Here is a 19,381-nt window from a genome sequence, read left to right on the forward strand (position 1 = left end):
ATTACCTTGTATTTTAAGTTACTTATCTCATTACTCGAATCAGTTTCAACCTTAAAACCAAAAAAAAGTCAAGTCAAAAAAATCCCATTTTGGTAATTTGATGTTACCCCTTATGGCCTTATCAATTACGGATTATGGAGTACTTTGTATGAGTATTGGATAATTTCATCAACACAAAAAAAAATCCAAAATTTCAGTAGAAAAATGAGACCAAAAAGAGAGGACAAAAGAACCCAATCCTCTCCACCAAGAAGCAAAGGGCGCACCTCCAGAATATCCCCTCCATCAGCTTCACTCTCCGACCAAACAACCACTGATTTACTCACTGAGTTCGATGAACTCCGAGTCTCTGAAACTTCTGAGTACAACCCACGAAGCTTTCCTTACAGTGTGAAGCAACAATGCTGGGAAAAGGCAGAGAAAATCAAGGGTCGAGACCCAAGTCGTTGGAGAAGGGACCCACTTGGGAACATCGTCTTCCGCAAGCTTGTTGGTTGTCCTGGTTGCTTGTGCCATGATTATGACCACATTCTTCCTTATTCCAAGGTATCATTTTTTCAAATTAATTTGAATTTTTAAGAACAATTTTACCCTTCATTTTGTTATTTTGCTTTGTTTGTTGCTCTAATTTAATGGGGTTTTCTTGAATTTTTAATCTTTACTATTGTTGGTTGATTGTATATTAATGGGATGATATATACCAATATACTTCTAATTTAGGTATTTGGGGGAATTGATGTGATTTTGATTACTTTGTGAATGTTGCTTAACTGCTGCATTTGAGGCTGTGCTCTTGCAATCTTGTTTCATTATCCGAAACCGAAATCGGCTTTGCCCCATTATTACAAGTTTAAGTTACCTAACATAAGTATGAGATGGTTGAAGTCCATTGCCTAATTATTCATTTTACAAGAGTTTATGTAACAAGGTATTGTATCGAGCAATGACACAACTCACACAAGGTTATAGTGTAGGTCTAGGTGTGGTAAAAAGGTTTGTATATGTTTGATTGGCAACAGATGATGGTGCACGACATTATTCAAGAAATTTGTGCTAAGAAATATAATTTCTCCATATACATGTTTCAAGACTTTCTATTTAAACCTAATTAATGAAGATGTAGAGGCTTTTGAAATTTTATTGGCTCTAGATATGGTGAGAGAAGTTGCAAATCAAGAAATGCAATAATACAAATTTAGGTAGATATGATAGATTAGTAACATCTCAACTCTTTGCCTCTACCTTAACAAACTTATAGAGCCGAACTAGTAGGGATCAGTCTGTGAGTGAGTTACATCCAAACTTAGAAGATTTGGAGATGGATGACAACAAAGATGATGAATGTGATGATTTAGAAGAACTAGTAATATTCCTGAGTTAAGTTCATAATTAGAATGTTGAAAATCCTCATCGTTTATTGATATGGCTAGGTTTAGTGAATAATTACAATTTAGACATACGAAATATTCACTACACCTAGCCCTTCAGATAACTTGTTATTTTGTCTTCTCATTTATCGATTTTGTTTCTACTCATCATCAAGTCGTCTCTAGGTTTGGATCTATTCTCATATGTAGTTCATATAAATGATATCATGTTTGTCCAATATTACATTTCTTGATGTTGCTCATCTCATATCATCTTTGGGATCTACAACAATGTCAATAGCATTTTTATTGAAAGGGGTTGAGTTGGGTGGTTTATAATTGTTTTTTTTCTGTGTGCGAATCTCATCAATATCTTTGTCCACCATCATCTATATTCATTGAAACATATGAATTTGCCTCTATCCTCAACTTGCACTGTAATGCATTGGTAAAAATAAAAAAATAAAAAATGAAATCTCATCCATGAAATTTAACAAATTAGACAATGAACTCTAATTGACTATTGAGTATTAACTGTTGGATAACCCTATTCTTTTGAATTGCTACATGGTCCTTTGTTTCAATATTCATTCTTTGCAAATGATCTTTCAGATCAACCTCAAAATTCTTCCAGATCTCCCTCAAAATTCTACTATGTTTATATATCTCCTTAGAATTGACTGGGGAGGAGAGATTCGTTGAATAGACTCTCTAGACGTTTACATGTATCAAAAAATTCAATAACACACAACAAACATCTTTGCTGCCAGCCCACTACCATGATTTCCCTCAAAATACCACTTTGATCATCCGTTTTGCCTCTAGCGTCTTTACTAGTATACATTAGACTTAGGGTCTATTCTCTTCAGCTTAATTTCAGTTTAGTTCCATTCAATTCAATTCTGTTCAGTTTAGTTCAGTTCCTAATTTCCTTCTCTCATAAACAATTAGCTCCAATCAGTTCAGTTCAGTTTAACTCAGTTCAGTAAATCAAAACCGGCCCTTAATAGTAGAAGTTTCGACCTTTTTTTTATATTCTACAGTAAAATCTTATCTGGTTTACTAGACATTTAGACAATGACTTGACTAAACTCATTCTAGCATTAATGATTTATTGTTAGATTTAAAGTTGTTTTTCTTTTTAAAAAATGGCCGTAATACTTTCTAAGCAATCTAAATGTAATCACAATAGGGAAAATGCTGCTAGTTCAGGAATGAATAAGAATGTCAAATATTATAATGTACTGACTACTGAAAGTAAACAGTAGAGAGCAGATTAAGAAAGCCTGGGTCTAAGGCTCTAAGCTTGCTGCAGTGCTCTTTTTAGAAAGAAAACTCCCCTGTTCTGCCTAGTTTACTAAAAATTTGTTTGCGAACACATCCCTGTCTTAGGGTTTGACAACCTGTTGCACTCTCGTCTGCAGCAAAGAGAGCTCTGAAGTCTGAACCATTAGAAATCTCATGCCTAAATATTATGTGATCTATTGTTTTTAGTATTATATTTGTGAGCTGCAATTGTGTATGAGAAAATAGACTTCTGTTGAGAAGTATAATAAACTGTTATGTGAAGCACGAAAAGATAGAGCATGAACTTCTTACATGCTTCTGGTCTTTCTTTTGCTGAGTAAATATAGCAATAAAGTAATTACAGACTTGTTGATGCTACTTGACTCCTGTCAACCTTCTCATGCCTACTCTTTTGCTGGTGCTTTCTAAAAAAAATTTATGATTATGCCACAAGACTTTCCCAACTAATCTTGGATTCGCCCAAGAGTTTCTTATTTGCTTTAAATAAAAATCTAGTTAAAGTCTTATTTTCTGTGAACCTGCTAAGAACCGGCATAGTGGCAACTTGGCATGATTCAAAGTTTCTGTTCAGAGAAACTTATCCCAGGTTTTTTGATAATCAATATTTTAAACCATAAGTCAAAAACTTAGACATATTATTAAAGTTGTTTTAACTCTTCAGCTACTTGCTCAAGATAAGCTAGACAACACAGCTTTGGCCATGAAAAATCTCAACAATATAAGTTGATCATTAGTGTTTCTTTTTTTTTTCAATTAGCCAGATACATATAGCCAAATCAACTTGGTCCAGGAGCTTTTAATGGAAATTGAATGTGAAGCCTATGTAAAAATCTTTAGCCAATGATCAGATTGTTTAACAGTTCATTAGAAATTCAAACAATTTGATCATGAGGCCAATCTTAAGTTATTCACCAATGATAAATCTGATCTAGGAGCTGAATTTGAATATTTGAAATTTTATTTGGTATGTAAAGTAATTTTGAGGCCGAGTTTGAAATTTTATCTGAAACTCTTAAAGCAATCCTTGACTTGATGTTGTGTGTGCGTGGGGGGGTGTGGGGGTGACAGAACCACTTTATACTATTATAAGCTTGAGGATTTATTCCTATTACCAATTGGTTTTAGAATGGAACCTCCTTTGATCTTGTAGATGTCCAAATTCTCCTCCTCCTTGTTGGGTCTCTCAAACCTGTTTTATTTTCTCTAAAATTTTAACAATATCCCTCTCCGATAAGTAATTATGCATACAGTGTACCTGATTTAGTGCTGTAGATCAGAAGTCTAAGGAATTGCTGGTTATAATCTCTCGTCTTTGCTTACTTATCTGGGCCCTATTATTCACTTTTTGTCTCTATAATTGATCTTTGTTATTCAGCTAGGAGATATCTTTAGTTATTGGTTTGGCAACAGAGTGCTTTGTTGTGAATATTATATGAGCTTAGTTTTATTTTTCATTGATTGTATTTGATATTCTTCTTATCAGATGCTTTTATTTTCAGGGGGGAAAAAGTACGCTGGAGAATTGTCAGGTTTTGCAGGTACTGTAATATTGTCCATATGAAATATACATATTTTTTTTTTCCTTCTTATTTCTTCCAACCATGTGGCCACCCCCCCCCCCCCCTCCCCCCCACAAATTTACACTTCTTAAAATTTTATGTGCTTAGCTGATTACCCTACACATTTGATGAGCAACATGTGGTGTGAGTACGAAGTTATCTGACTGACCAGACAGAAAACCTCAAAAAGGCTGGAGTAGTGGGAATGGCAGCAATGAAGCAGAAAGGGGACTTGAAACTATGTTACTCAGATCTGATTTTTAAGTGTTTGTGTGTAGATTGAGGCATCTTACATTTTAGCAATTAAATTTAATGACATGAGTACTTGCTCAATGATCTCCCAACTCTGGGTAAAAGTGTAGAGTTTATAAATATTATTACACCTCAAAGCCTTTACATATTGCCTTCTGTTCTTTACCCCCATCTATGATGTTGAAATTAAGCCTAAACTCTATGCATAGTGGCTGACTTGCATGGATTCAGAAAGAAGTAAATAATGAACGATCATACTTCTTAGTTCTTCCAAGAGAAAATCACACATAATTTAGGGTGTTAAATGAGCTGTCAAGCCTGTCATGTCAATATGAGTGTATTAGGCCAAATGAAGAGTAGGAATATTACCAGGAGAGATGCCTTAGATTTCGACATTTTACCAAAAAAGTGTGATAGCAACAACATTTGGCATTACCCTTTTATAATGTTAGGCTTTGGAGACAGCCCTTAATCAACTTAATTGGTGCCTTGGTGGCAATAGCCATTGTGGCAGATTTATCAATGGTAAGTCTAGTTTGTTTTGTGTGCTTTTTGTTGATGAAAAGTTTAGATGTTGTGGTGGCTGCAAATCATGTCACTTTCACTTCATCATTTAATGCAACCTTTCCACAACTTTACTTTATTGGCTTCCTCGTGTTGAAAGTTGAAATGTAGCTCTTCAGAATTTTAGTTCTCAGAATCTTCTCACTATCTAGAACAACATTGATCATGTATGTGCTATTCTTCATGTCAGGCTACTGTTAATCGCTCAAAAGGGAATCGAACTGATATATCCAGGGCAGATCTGATACAAAAGAGTTCCTATTGTCGGGTTTCAGGTATGTTGCTATCTGCATTTTGCACTCAGTTTTAGACGCATAAATCAATTTGGTATTCTGGTCATATCTTGTGGCATTTGCGCATTTCACTTGCATGATCTTAGGTGTTACGAAGTACATCATAATGAATGTAATCTGAATCATCATGAATGTGTGAGTTGTCAATATTTGTGTAGATAGTTGTTCTTTTTTTCTATCCTAATCTATGCTTTATATATTGGGTTCCTGCTGATCTTTTGTGTAACACCCCCTGGCCCCTGTAGCTTCCTCATTATTGTTACTGTTCTGGAACAAATTTGCAGGCCGTGACATGGACCTCCTTGAGTTGTCGGCATTTGGTAATGTTCGTCGAGGAGAAGATTCAGGTGGATGTAGAATTCAGTAACAACACTGAATGGTAGCAAAGAGGTTCTCGTGTTAGCTCATAAAACATTCTTAGTTCCTCCTTGATGCTCATGGAGTCATAGTTCATCAAGGAGAAGATTCAGGTGTATGTAGATTTCAGTAACAACACAGAATTGATGTTGTTCTCGCGTTTTATGTCCACAAAACAATCTTAGCTCCACCTTAATTCTCATTGTTTTTGTTAATTGTTCATTAGGAGATGATCATTACCTAGCATTAAGCATAAGCTGTCGTAACTTGTATACACTGATTAGATTATTTCGGGTGTATACGTGATGTCTGGTGAATGACGCAATTGATTATAGGTAAGAAATTATACTGTAATTACTGTTAATAATATATCTGTTTGTACCACATCTTTTAATCCAATCTTTTCAATATAAGCTGTCCCATAATTTTGCAATTGAGCCAAATAACCCTCAAACTTTAAAGTCGTGCAATTAACTCTTATATTTTAGCCCAATTTTTACTAAAATGATGGCGTGACTGGAACTTTTTAGCTTTCACACATACTTGCATGATGGAGACTTGGAGAAGCATGATGATATGGGAAGAACCATCAACATTAAAAAGAAAAAAAATTCAAAAAGTGATTTAACTTTGACCAGGAAAAAATTACAAGAGTTAACTCTAAAATCTAAATTGAAATTCTAAAACAGTAAGAAGAAAAAAGTTACATTACTATGTACGAAGTAAAAGATAAGATTAGAAAGGTTAACTTTTATAAATGATCTTTATTTGTGGATTTTCATTGAGAAGTGTTTGATCATCTTTGTTGTTGTGTATATAAAAAAAAAGTAAATGTTGATAAAATAGACAAACAAATATACTGTAGCAATTACCGATGAGATTTTGGCCTAAAGTTTGAGGGACCGTGTTCGATAGGTGAAGGATTCAAATCCGCTCTACCTTGTAATTTATACTCCCTAGTCCCCAGTAGCTCACTTGCACCAAAAAAAAAATGATTGAAAAGTTAAATAGGTAGATAATATCTTTAGAATGAGAAGGTTAATGTTAAATTATGCTATGGGTGGTGTAAGATAAGTAATGGTGGATCATGTATGAATGTAGATTGGGAGGTGTAGTGTATACTTGGGAAGGGGTATATACCTTCACAAGACAAATACAAAGTCATTTAATATTCATGATGATTTAATAAACGTCAGCTATTTTATTTTATTTTTTTTGAAACAAGCTATTTTATTTGTACAAAGTATTGAAATTGAGCATGATCCTTGAGATTGAATTCTGACTACATTATTTTTCCATTTATGACTGTCCACTATAAATTCTAAGAAATGAAACTTACTAGAAGAATCTTCCTATAATCATAATCATTTGATTTTATCTTTATGATCAACTAGCCTTCTATCCCGTGCAATGCACGGGTTGTTCATAGATAATTGTATTGAGAGATGAGTGAGGAAATATCAATAAATTAGTATGGGTGTAATGTGTAACAAAAACCATGATTAAATTAAACCATGATTAATTTATCTTTTTAGACTTTGATTCAAAATGAAGCTTTGTAAAAAAGAAGGTGAGGGGAACTAAAATTAAATAAGAAAAGGAAAAGGTTGAATTGAAGATGGGAGATGAAGATGAAGGGTTTAATGAAAGAGTGAAGAAAGATATTGTAATAAAAAAAAAAAAAAAAAATTAAACATATAAGATGACATGTGGCACATTGGCTTGGAAAATAAGATGGAGAAGTGTAATAGGATGAGGACACATGTCTTTTTGGTTTGAGCTTTTAAATACTAACTAAGTATAGATATAGATATAGATTATTAGGTTCATTGGTGTCTTTACTGTTTGGAACAATTTGGATCAACTATCGTTTATGCTAAGCCTTCCTACAAGTGAGATTTAAAATCTAGTGCATAATTAAATAAGATTAATAATTTTCATTCTAGGTATCATTAAGTATTTAGGTTCCTGTCAAATCTAAAATGTTAAATTAGATAGGATAGTTTCATGCCAACTTAACCAAATCCTAACACTTAAACAATTCCAGTCCATATACAATCAATGTACCCCATTATACCAACAATTAAGGATTGTTAAAGCATCAAAGAGGCACTAATATATATTGCTAAATGCTTAAAAAAAGTTGCTTAATCATTACATTAGCAAGTGTGCATTTGGAGTTTGGACACCAACGTGGCTTCTACTTCTAGTATTCTAGTATGCAATAGCAAATAGAACCTTATTTTTACCAATGAAGCTAATTGTAAGCTTGTTTTCGGAGTCATAAGATCAAATTCTCCTAGGGATCGGGCGGATTGCACTCTTGGGCACAATTATCATGGTTTTGTTTATTCCCTGACCTCTTCAAAAGGTCTAGTTAGGGTTTAGTTCAAATTGGCTGAGGGCCTAAGACTCTAAAAGATTCTTATGTCTCTCAGCTACATCGTCTATATGGCTTCATTTAAATTCACATCATTATTTGATAAAATAAAATTAAAACAATTAAAAAAACATTGAAATATTATTTTTAAGAGTTTGAAGATAAAAACTAATAAATTAATACTTTTAAAGCTTTGACTTTATAGGTTTGTTTATTATATATTATTGTAAAATGGCTTTTATACTATTATAAATTATTAAAGTGAGTTGACTTATGCCATTGTTTAATGTAGATAAACGGAAACATGGTCAAAATATATAATTTTTTAATATTATATTTATATTTATCTTTATTTTATTTTCTAATATTTTTTTTAGTCTTGCATAACAAGTGTGATAAGTACAATTAAAGAGGGCTTTTAACACCAAAAAAAGAGGGCTTTTAACTTTTGTAGTGGCTAAAACCTTTTTTTCACTTTTGATTTTGAAGAGTGGAGCAATTTCCCTCATTTTCATAGGCCATAGATGTGTTAATGCTATCATTTCTTGTGAAAGTTTTTTTATTTGACTAATTGTCAAAATTCACTAATAATACAATCTCTATATAAGTTACTTGGTGGATATTACATCACTTCTCCGCCTCAAGTTTTTGACTTTAGTTTTGGGATCTTTTCCTTACACGGTATCGTTTTAATTTTTTGTGCTTTCCTTTTGGAGGTAAAGGTGGATAATGTTAAAGTTTGATCAATGTAATTGTTGGCCTACCACAAGGCACAAGCTAAGAAGAGAGCTTAAGGGTGAGAAATAATAGGTTTAATGCGATTCTATCCTAAAATTATTGTGATATGGACGTAGTCACTCAATGACTTTACTTCGAAAAACTGAAATGAGGCATCATCCTAAGACCAATACGCAATATAGTAATAGGATACGTAACCCATCGAACTTATAAAGTATATATTTCTTTATCATTATTCTATGTAGAACAATGTATACACTCATGAAATTTAGCCCACCCTTGTGCGTGTGATATTATAATTTTCATGCCCTAACTAGGCTATTTCTAAGTCCAAATTCATCAATTGTCAAATAAGGCTAATTTGGCACTTATGACTTTTATGAGAATAAGATGCAAAGAGGAATTTGTCAATTCTATAAAGTGGGTTTTTTTTTCCCCCGAAAAGATTCTATTAAGTAATATGTCTTCTATTGCTCTCCAATATGGGACAACACTTGTTTCATGTGATTTCAACAATGTCTACTCGCTTAACAATTCCTCCTTTATCAGGGTTGTGGCCTGGTATCTCAAATTGGATTAGGGTAGTTATATAAACTTTTACCTGTGTTCATTTCTTGATTTTTTTTTATATTTATCATTAGCACAAAACTAGGTTAAAATCCCGTGCAATATGCACGAATGCTAAATATTTTTGACAATAATATTACAAAATACTGCATAAAGTATATAAAAGATATTCAGAATTATTTCATTTGGGTATATATGGAACATGATTGTCAAACTGTAAAGAAAATATCATAAGCGAAAAAGGCGGGAAAAATTTTCACAACGTAATGACAAGTGTTATGTAAGGATTTGCTTTCAATATAGGTTAATAGATAGATAGATTTGAAATTTATTAAGGGGCAAGTCTACCTCGATTTCTTATAATACCTTTATCCTGAACTGATTTTACTTCGGATTATAATTCAAATTAGCTTTCTTTTTGTTGGAGAGTTGTAATTTTCATAAGATACTTAGGAATTTATATTTAGGCTATGTTCATTTCTACTTACTTAAGTTGCTATCAACTAATCAATTCTTTTTATTTGCATTCATTTATCATTGAATATCTTCAATTTTCCCGTAAAAAAAAATAAAATAAAAAAGAATGTCTTTAATTTCGTGATTTTAAAAATTATAAAAATTTCATATTTGAAAAAAATATATACGTAATTAATGACATTTTGTTTGATAATTTATTATCTTACGCATTAATGCACAAATTAGGTCAACGTTTGGTCTAATTTCTAAACTAGAGAGAAATTTACATTGGATCATTTGGATTGAACATAATCTTGCGTGAATATTTGTTTAATTTCTTATGCATGTTGGAATGGCAAATGGTGACATTATTGCAAAGCTAAAATGTAAAACATAAAAATCTTCCAAGCTAAGATCAATACTATTTGTTTATTTCATATTATATTATTTATTTAAATAAAATAATTGAAATAATTTCATATGAAATAAGTTTACATAAAATAATGTTAGATAAAATAAGTTTAGAATATACAAGTACGAAATAAATTAAATTTAAATAAAATAATTTTAGGCAAAATTAAATTAACCAAGCAGAACCTAATTAATTAAGTTGTGGGATAACAAAGAGAAGCTTGACTATTTATTTTAGGACATTCACGTGATATTTGTCGGCTCGATCATAAAGTCATATGTGGAGTTATTGGCATGCAATGAAAATACTTCGTATGAAATTAAGACCTTTTCATTTGACTTTCTAGGATTATTATTTTTATTAATAATACTCTATCAAGAAAGTTTAGGGAAACAAAACTGTTTGTTACATACTTAATATAGAGTTATATTGCAATTTCTATCACATATATTTAGGGTGTAATCTCACATTCTCTACAAATGAGAAACACTAGGGTTGTGGGTGATCAATGACAAATCTTATTTATAATGGTATAGATCTAATTTTCTTAGATTATTTAACTATAATACAAAATAGATATGTTTCCTATAATGTGCATGAAAAGTTGTCACGATGTGGACATGTGGTCATGTGATCAAAGATTAATAGATAATACTTGAGGTTAGGGGATCAAACTTTATTTTTAGCTAACTTTCACTGTTGGTGTAAGATAGGTCATCATACAAGATTTGAATGTGAGGGAAAATAACGCACAAGAAAACTTAAAATGGTTGCCTTTAAATTTTACGTGTAACTTATCCATAATTTTTAGTGTAAATCTTAAATTAAGTGTAAGTAAATTTCAATCTTGTAAATTAAATGAGTTTGAAATATTAATCTTACTAACTCTAAACTAATATATTTATATTTATATCCTATATCAAAATTGAAATTCATATAATAATAAAGGTAAAAAGAAAAAGAAAAAAAAAAGTCTCAAAGTAGATATTTTCTTTGAAAGTTTCTTGAACTTTCTTGCATAATCTTAAGCATTAGGCAAACTTCCAAGCAAAAATGCACAAAAAGAAAGGGAAAAAAAACTGTACATAAATAAAATAATAATAAAAAAAGAAAAGTGAGTGGACATTTGATATATCCATGATAGTGAAAGAGCACATTTTCTAAATAAAAAGGTAAATAAAAAGGCAAGAGAAAAAGAAGAAAGGGAAAGAAAGCAAAAGAAAAGCCAAAGCACTTATGAATAAGTTATGTGCTTGGGTCCCATTTACACTAATTTTTTTAATACAAGTTGTGGCTTACATTTGCTTACACTTTGAAAAAATATCTGACTGTTTTTTAGTTGATGAGAAATCTGGGTCACATACCCCCCCTAGTACACCACTATGATTTGGCATATCATATTTTTGCCTCACAGTTTTTCTTCTCCTTCATTAGGAATATTCATCATTTTCTTGGTTGAATGAATAATAATCTTAATCTTTTGGCTTCAATGAAGACACAAGGGATCGAAATATGACATATCATTATTTTATTATTTTAGTCGAGTTAAAGGATGATACTCCGATCTCAACTATTGGAGTATCTCGAGATTGTATACGCTATCTATCAATTCTTGGACTAGATTTGTTCACAGTGTTTTTTCTTAATTAGCATTCCTATTTTGTAGCTTAATTAATTAGGTGTAAACATGTTAGACAATACACATATAAATGTTAAAAGGTATTTTTTAATGATTATCTTTTCTCTTTTGCATTTCTTTTTGTTTCTATCATTTTCTTCACTGATCCTAGGAAATGGGAGTACCATTGTTGTCTAAAATTTATGCTTATATGTCCAAATCGATACAATATGTGCATGGAACATCCAAATGTAAGTCGAACAAGTTTACCTTTAAACTATCAAATCGACAAAATACTCCGTGATTATAATAATCTTTAGATAACTAACAGTTAGCCTTTTCGCCTTATTTTCAGCAAAATTACCCAAACTCAAACTTTTCTCCAGGGGGTGGATATAAGACTGCAAGCATGGACCATCAGTTATCTTATTGTCAGATAGCTAACAAAACACAGCAAAAAGGTCTTAAACAGTTATCATCCTATTTGATTTGGCAGCTATCAACAGACTGTTCAACATCTTTCCACAACTGTCACTCATACCCCTCCAGTACTTCCTGCTAGTCATTATTGGCTGCTTAAAATCTCTTTAGATATTCACTAAATTTTCTCCTTTTTTAGGTAACATTATCTTTCTGTGGATAACAATTATATCTAGGCAAAAAAAGCTCTGAAATTCATCACATTTTCAACCTAACACTTGTAAATTGCATAGATATTTTCTGATTTTTTTGCTTTCCTAAAAAAAGGATTCAACAAATTTGGCACTAACTTAAATTGCATAAACATTCAGAGCCTGAAGAAGTGGTACTACAGAAACATCTAAAAAGGAAGTGAAACAAAGGCAATTTTCATTATTGGATAGAATATATTACAACAAGAAGCTAAGTATAGCTAAATGTATCTGTCACACCCACTCTATTTATACCTCAAAACACTTCAAAAAGAGGTTTATGTACAAGATCACAAACAAGAAAAATTTGAGAAAAAGAAGGAAAAAAAAAACTCTGCATAATTCTACAAGATGATGACATGCTTCTGGTTGCTGCTTCTGCTCCAACCCTACCCTAATCAGATACCTTTTTGCCTGCTTCCACTTCCCTGGTTAACGATCACTAATAATCTATAATAGGCTCATCAACTAATATTCTGAGCCATACATGTAGGTGAAGTTTCCGAAAACTCATCCTTTGTTGAGATTCGGTTTCACCTTCAAGCACTCTCTTGGAAGTTCATTGATCGACATAAAGCTGCAGGGTTAGCCTGTAATGCAGGTGGAGCGTCTATATTATGCAAATCATCGTCTTTCTTCTTTGACTGTAAGGTATTGAAGAAACCACCTCCTTTACTTACAGACTCACCCTTCTTAATCCCAAGAGTACTCCATATAGAACTCTTGGCAGCCTCATCTGGATCATCGATTCTCAATGTCTTTGGTACTAAAACAGTGGGCGTTCCTATAGTCTTTTCATTCTCACTTTGGTTAAGCATTTCTCCATCCCTTGTATGCTTCCCAAGAGTTGGGGAATTAGGGTTGGATCCCGGGCTTTTTTGGCCAGGGGGACATGGAGACACCCAAGGAAAGTTCCAAGGCATTGCACCATTCCAATAAGGAGGAGGGGGGTAAAATGACATAGGGAAAGCTGAAGGGCAAAACGGTGGTACAGGAACAGCCGGATTCCACATGTAAGGCCATTGATAGCAGGGCATTTGATTGGTGAAACCATTTAAGTTTTGCTTGATTTGCCCTTGTTGGCCTGCCGTTGCCTTCTCATCCATTGAACTAGTTGTGGTGACTGTTGATCCACTAGATCGATCATCCCCGTTTTCCTTGCTCCTACAAACAACCTGGTCCATGTTATGGAACCCATTCCTAGGAGTGGCAGTGGTGCCATTCAAGACTTTCTTATCTGCAATATTAAGCATTGATTCACAAAGAGGATTGTCTGGTCCAAAGGTCAAGACCGTTCCATTGGTTTTCAAGCCCGGATGATGAACTCCATTCGGAACATCAAGACGAGCTGCTTGAAGAGCCTCAGAAACAGTGATGTGGCAATATCGGGATGCAGAACTCTTGTTCTTTCGCCTTCCTGCTCCTACAGGAACATTCCTCATAGTACCACCAGCAGTCCAGTACCTCTGACAGCTCTTACAAAAGTGTCGAGGTTGGTTGACATTGTAGTTATTGTAGTAGCAGAACTTCGTGTCCATGCTATTGCACCTAGGACATGGGAGTATCTTATCCGGTTTCTTCAACGTTTTCTGCTGAGAACTCTTCTGATCATCTGACTCCTTCTCATCTATCTCTTCAGATTCCTTCTCAGAATCAGGTGCTTTCTCATTGTCATTAGAATCTGACATTATTGGTGGATTTGTGGAGTCTTCCTCAGGTGGTGGTACAGGATCGTCAGACTGTTCGATCTCCATTGCATCTTCTGTGGATTCCTGAAACTCAGAAAGCTCTTCCTGTCAATCATTGTTTTAGTACAAAATACCGACTGCTGTAAAACACAGTAACACACTCTCCATTCTACAAAAATAATGAAAGAACATTTGTTAAGAGATTTGATTATCAAATCACATGTTGAGGACCATTTTTAGGTGATGACATCTTACACTACCTTATTGGGTGAAATTAAAAAGTTACCCCTCGATAAGTAAAAAGTCAACCTCGACTTGCAACAAGTTATCGTGAGACCATCTCATACAAGACTTCACTTACTCCGTATGTCGGAAAAAGATTTTGTTAATAGCAAAAATGAAGATGTTCATACAAGCTACTCCCTTAATTATTGATGATCCAAGCTGTTTATTGGAGCAAATCATACAAGTATTGTTCTTTTTGCAACTATTCTAGTGGACTTGTGAATTTCTATGAATAGTAAAAAAAATTAACTTTTTAAACAGAGAAAAATATTGGGGATGAACAATTAATGATTATGCACTCCATAATTGAGATTGTATAAATTAAGGGGTAACCTAAGTAGGTGAGAAGATATGTAATGTGAAAAGAGAAAAAAGAGTAAAATTGATGAAAATTTGACAATGTCAAAATATTCAACCAAAAAATAGATTTTTAAAAGCTAACTTTATCAAATTAATGAGCCTTCTGGAAATTCAAGCATAAATTCCATCTTCGTTACAGAGCAAAGATCCTCCACTTACCCAAAAAAAACCCATAATAATTCATCAAAATAAATTAAATTAAATTGAATAAAATTCCAATTTATTTTTCCCTGTTTATAGGAAAAAACAATAATTGAGTTTGCAAATAATACTTAAGGTATTTATAATTATTAAATTATTAAACTTTCCATTTTATTATTACTAATAGATAGACCAATATTGTTTCTCAATAAAATTTAAGGAACTAACAATTGAAAAAAAAAAAAAACTACTCTTGTAAATTAATTTTTTCATTCTCTTTAAAAATTCTTAAATACTCAAACAATCAGTGAAGAACAAGCTCAAAAATAAAATTCATTGATTGACTAATTGATGAGTAAAGCTAGTACCAACTACTAAACAAGCAAGTAAAATCTACCCACTAAACAAATCCCAAATCCAAAAAATGGGCATAAATCAAAATTTAAAAAAAAAAAAAAAAAAAAAAAAAAAAAAAACCCAGATCCATTAATAAAAAATTTACAACAAAATTAACCCCTTCATTATTTTTTATCCTCAATCAAAAACCCGACCACAAAAATCTTGGTTCATGTAGCCGACCCATCTTTTCGGAACAAATTAATTATAATCAATCAAACATACAATTAAAAATAATACAATTGAACCCAAAAAAAAATAAAAATTAATACCTTATCATCAACATCATGAAGGTCAGAATTAGAACTCTCATTAGAATCATAACGAGGTGATTCATCATCTCCAATAACAGGTATAGTTTTTCCAAACAATTTAATCGCTGGATCCATCATTTTTATTTTATTTTTATTTTTTTTTATATAATTTTCCACCTAACCAAACACGGCCTTATTCTCTCTCCTAAATTTCGCGGTTTAGAAGGAAGGGAAGAAGTCGTTTAGTAAGTAAATGATTGTCGTTTGAGAGAAGAGGGTAGTATTTTTTTGTAGAGAGAGAAAGAGAAGAAAGAGAAGAAAGAGAAAAGAAAGATGGTGGTGCAAACTTGGCATTCTCAGGTTTTGGGTTTTTGATCCGTTTAAAATCAAATTGGATGCCATGTCAGCATCTTTAGTATTTCTCAGCCACATATATTTTTCCTAGTCCCCCACTTACTTTTTTATTTTTTTTATTTATTTAAATTATAAAGTATACATTATTAATATCAGTTCCTTTTTCCTATGGCCAGTCACACCGTGCGATAAGCTGACATTCATCAACATATTGATCCGGCCGACCAATCAACTATTGACCAACCAAGTAACCTCTGACCGAGTAATACTGACCAATTAATTAACCCCTAACCGAGTGGCCTCTTGATTGACAAAAGAATCTCTTATCAAGTAACCCTAGTCACACAGTGTAATCAGCCATGCATAAAAAATTGTGTGTTACTTTGTATTATATCTCATCTTCAAAAAAAAAAAAAAAAAAACTCTGTATTCAATATTTTTTGTAAAAAAATCTTTTAATGTAGCATTAAATATATATGGCCCTTGAAGTAGACGTGGCACCATCTAATTGGCCCCATCAAGATGAAATTGACCTTTTTGGTTTCAATTTGATTCTTTTTCTTTTCTTATTTTCATAATTATTTTACATGTATTATTTATTTTTATTTGTCTAAGATTTAATGTTTTTGCTTTTTGGATTGGTTGGAAGGTCAGTCTTTTATGTGAAGCAAAACCATGGTTAACAACATAGTACGTATACATAAGTTGGAAAATAGGTACTTCGTATAATATAAAGTATATCTAATAAGTAATAATATATGTTACACTAATAATAGATAGTACTCCGTATAACAAGAGCACATGACAAAAAGATACCCAAAATTAGTAATATTAAATATTATGTACTACATGCTTTCTTTCTGTTTCTTTGTCAGTAATTGTTTAGATATTTCTTTAAATTGATCGATAAGAATAAATAAATCATAAGTTATCTCTTTTTCAGGAAACGAGAGCTATTTTTTATGTTATTAATGGATATATATCTCACCTAACATTGTTTAGTCTTGAGTAGCATGTTAGCAAACAGGGTGAAAACTAGGGCTGGCAAAAGCTGACCCGACCCGAAAACACGACCCGAACCCGACCTGAAAATAGCGGGTTAGGGTTGAGGTTTTCGACCCGAAAACTTAAATGGGTTGACACGAACTCGACCTGAAATTTAAATGGGTTAGGTTAAGGTTGAAAATCCCAACCCGAAATTGACCCACATAACCCGAAAAAAATAAAAAAAATCCTACATAATTCATAAGCCCAGCCCAAATTCGAAATGAGCCCACCTTATAAGATCAAAAACCCTAAACTCCTCTATTCTTTCTCACTTTTACTCAGCCGTTCTCAGTTTCCTCCATTCTCTCTCTTAAATTTTCTCTCTCTTCATTCTCTAAAACCCTCTCCAACCTTTTTCAAACCCTTAATTTCTATTTAATACTTGAATTCTTTTCATCAATCTACACTTCCTCTCTTTATCTCAACCTCTCCTTCATCAATCCAAGGTATTTTTTTATTTTATGTATTAGTTTTCTAAAAATTACAGTTTGTTCATATAAGAATACAATTTTACATGTTAATTACGGTTATTAATTTATGTTGAATTGTTATTCGGTTGTGTTGTTGCTGATTTCCTTTGTTAAATTTTGTTTTACATGTTTGCGTTAAATAATTGTTTGTGTTAAATAATGGTTATGTAATTTTTAATGGCAGTAGTTGTGATAATCCCTCGGCGTTTTTCCACCACCATCACATCACGCTTTCTTTGCTTCATCAGCCTCACCTCATCGTTGCCGCTCGATCGATCTAGCAACAGCAAGCATCAACCTTTCCGCAAATCATTGAAATTGGAGACATGTTTATGTTTTTTTAATTTTAGATCTTATGTAATGTAATTTAGTTTGGTATTTTATTATCCAAGACTCTTTATGATCTACACTTATAATTTGTGATGTTATCAATTTGATTAGCTATCAATGATTTTCTTTATAAATTAAGATTTAATATTTAAAATTGAAATGGGAAATATTAGATCTGAAATTTTAAGTAAAAAAAAATGATCCAAAAAAATCAGGTCAGATCCGGGTTGACCCGAACCCGAAAAAATCAGGTTAGGGTTGAGCTTTTTGACCCGAAAAGTTAAATGGATCAGGTTCAGGTCAGGGGTATTCGACCCGAAATTAATCTGACCCGAACACGAACCCGACCCGACCTGATCCATTTGCCAGCCCTAGTGAAAACTATGGGATTGCATTTTTTTTTATGGGACTGCATTGATTTAGCGTATATCTTCAGCGATCTTCACGGCGGCTACACATATACAGACATATATACGGTCGGATACGGATATACTTACCTTTTAATCCATTTTTTCTTACAATACTTCATACTCCGTATCCATTCTTATCTTATATTTCCTCGCTATTTTCAGTTTTTTCTTGAATAAAGAGTTTACACTAAGGGCCTGTTCACATTTACTTAATTTCAGTTCAGCTCCAATCAGTTCATTTCAGTTCAGTTCCAATCAGTTCAGTTCAGTTCAGCTCTTAATTTCCCTCTCACATAAAATAATCATTTCAGCTCAATTCAGTTCAGTTCAGTTCAGTTCAGCTCCAATCAGTTCAGTTCAGTTCAGTTCAGTTCAGCTCAGTTCAGTAAATATGAACAGGTTCTAAGGGTCTGTTCACATTTACTTAATTTTAGTTCAGTACAGCTTCAATCAGTCAATTCAGTTCAGCTCTTAATTTCCCTCTCTCATAAAATATTCATTTCAGCTCATTTCATTCAGTTCAGTTCAGTTCAGCTCTTAATTTCCCTCTCTCATAAAATATTCATTTCAGCTCATTTCATTCAGTTCAGTTCAGTTCAGCTCCAATCAGTTCAGTTCAGTTCAGCTCTTAATTTCCCTCTCTCATAAAATATTCATTTCAGCTCATTTCAGTTCAGTTCACAGCTCCAATCAGTTCAATTCAGTTCAGCTCTTAATTTCCCTCTCTCATAAAATATTCATTTCAGCTCATTTCAGTTCAGTTCAGTTCAGCTCCAATCAGTTCAGTCCAGCTTAGCTCAATTCAATAAATATGAACAGACCCTAAAAGAGTGTCAACTTTTGAGATTGAAGGAAATTTTCACAAGACTTACTAAACATGCATTGAAAATGTTGTAAGAAGACAAATGAGAGCAACATTTACAAATAGACGCAATTATTAGAAGGAAATTATAAAATTAAAAAATAATCCATAACCATTATAAAAATGCAAAAGTTGCTACTATTCCTTATGAATAGTGTTTTTTGGTGCTATTACATAGGTGCCCCTGAATTCATTGAATTGCCGATTTTGCCCTTGCTTTCTCACCTACTTCCTCACCTTCT

At 32.7% G+C, this 19,381-nt stretch overlaps 2 protein-coding genes across 4 annotated transcripts; one reads left to right on the forward strand and one right to left on the reverse strand.

Annotated features, from left to right (window-relative positions):
* The first annotated feature begins 177 nt into the window (after positions 1-177).
* On the forward strand, positions 178-6,094 carry LOC145597891 (uncharacterized). The gene is made up of 4 exons (XM_081654160.1): positions 178-546; positions 4,175-4,213; positions 5,241-5,325; positions 5,628-6,094. The coding sequence occupies exons 1-4, from the start codon at positions 205-207 to the stop codon at positions 5,708-5,710; spliced, it is 549 nt and encodes a 182-aa protein (XP_081510286.1). The 5' UTR covers positions 178-204; the 3' UTR covers positions 5,711-6,094.
* A 6,609-nt stretch (positions 6,095-12,703) lies between these two features.
* LOC145597876 (cyclic dof factor 3-like) lies at positions 12,704-16,011 on the reverse strand. Of its 3 annotated transcripts, none has more exons than XM_081654145.1 (2): positions 15,685-16,011; positions 12,704-14,335 (listed from the first exon to the last, which is right to left on the reverse strand). In XM_081654145.1, the coding sequence occupies exons 1-2, from the start codon at positions 15,802-15,804 to the stop codon at positions 13,082-13,084; spliced, it is 1,374 nt and encodes a 457-aa protein (XP_081510271.1). In that variant the 5' UTR covers positions 15,805-16,011; the 3' UTR covers positions 12,704-13,081. The 3 variants fall into 3 exon arrangements, with proteins under 3 accessions (XP_081510271.1, XP_081510272.1, XP_081510273.1); XM_081654146.1 differs by having other exon boundaries at positions 12,704-14,314; positions 15,685-16,009; XM_081654147.1 differs by having other exon boundaries at positions 12,704-14,399; positions 15,685-15,802.
* Between the last annotated feature and the right edge of the window lie 3,370 nt (positions 16,012-19,381).

Source organism: Chenopodium album, chromosome 20, assembly GCF_948465745.1.
Source record: "Chenopodium album chromosome 20, dcCheAlbu1.1, whole genome shotgun sequence".
Lineage (NCBI taxonomy): Eukaryota > Viridiplantae > Streptophyta > Magnoliopsida > Caryophyllales > Amaranthaceae > Chenopodium > Chenopodium album.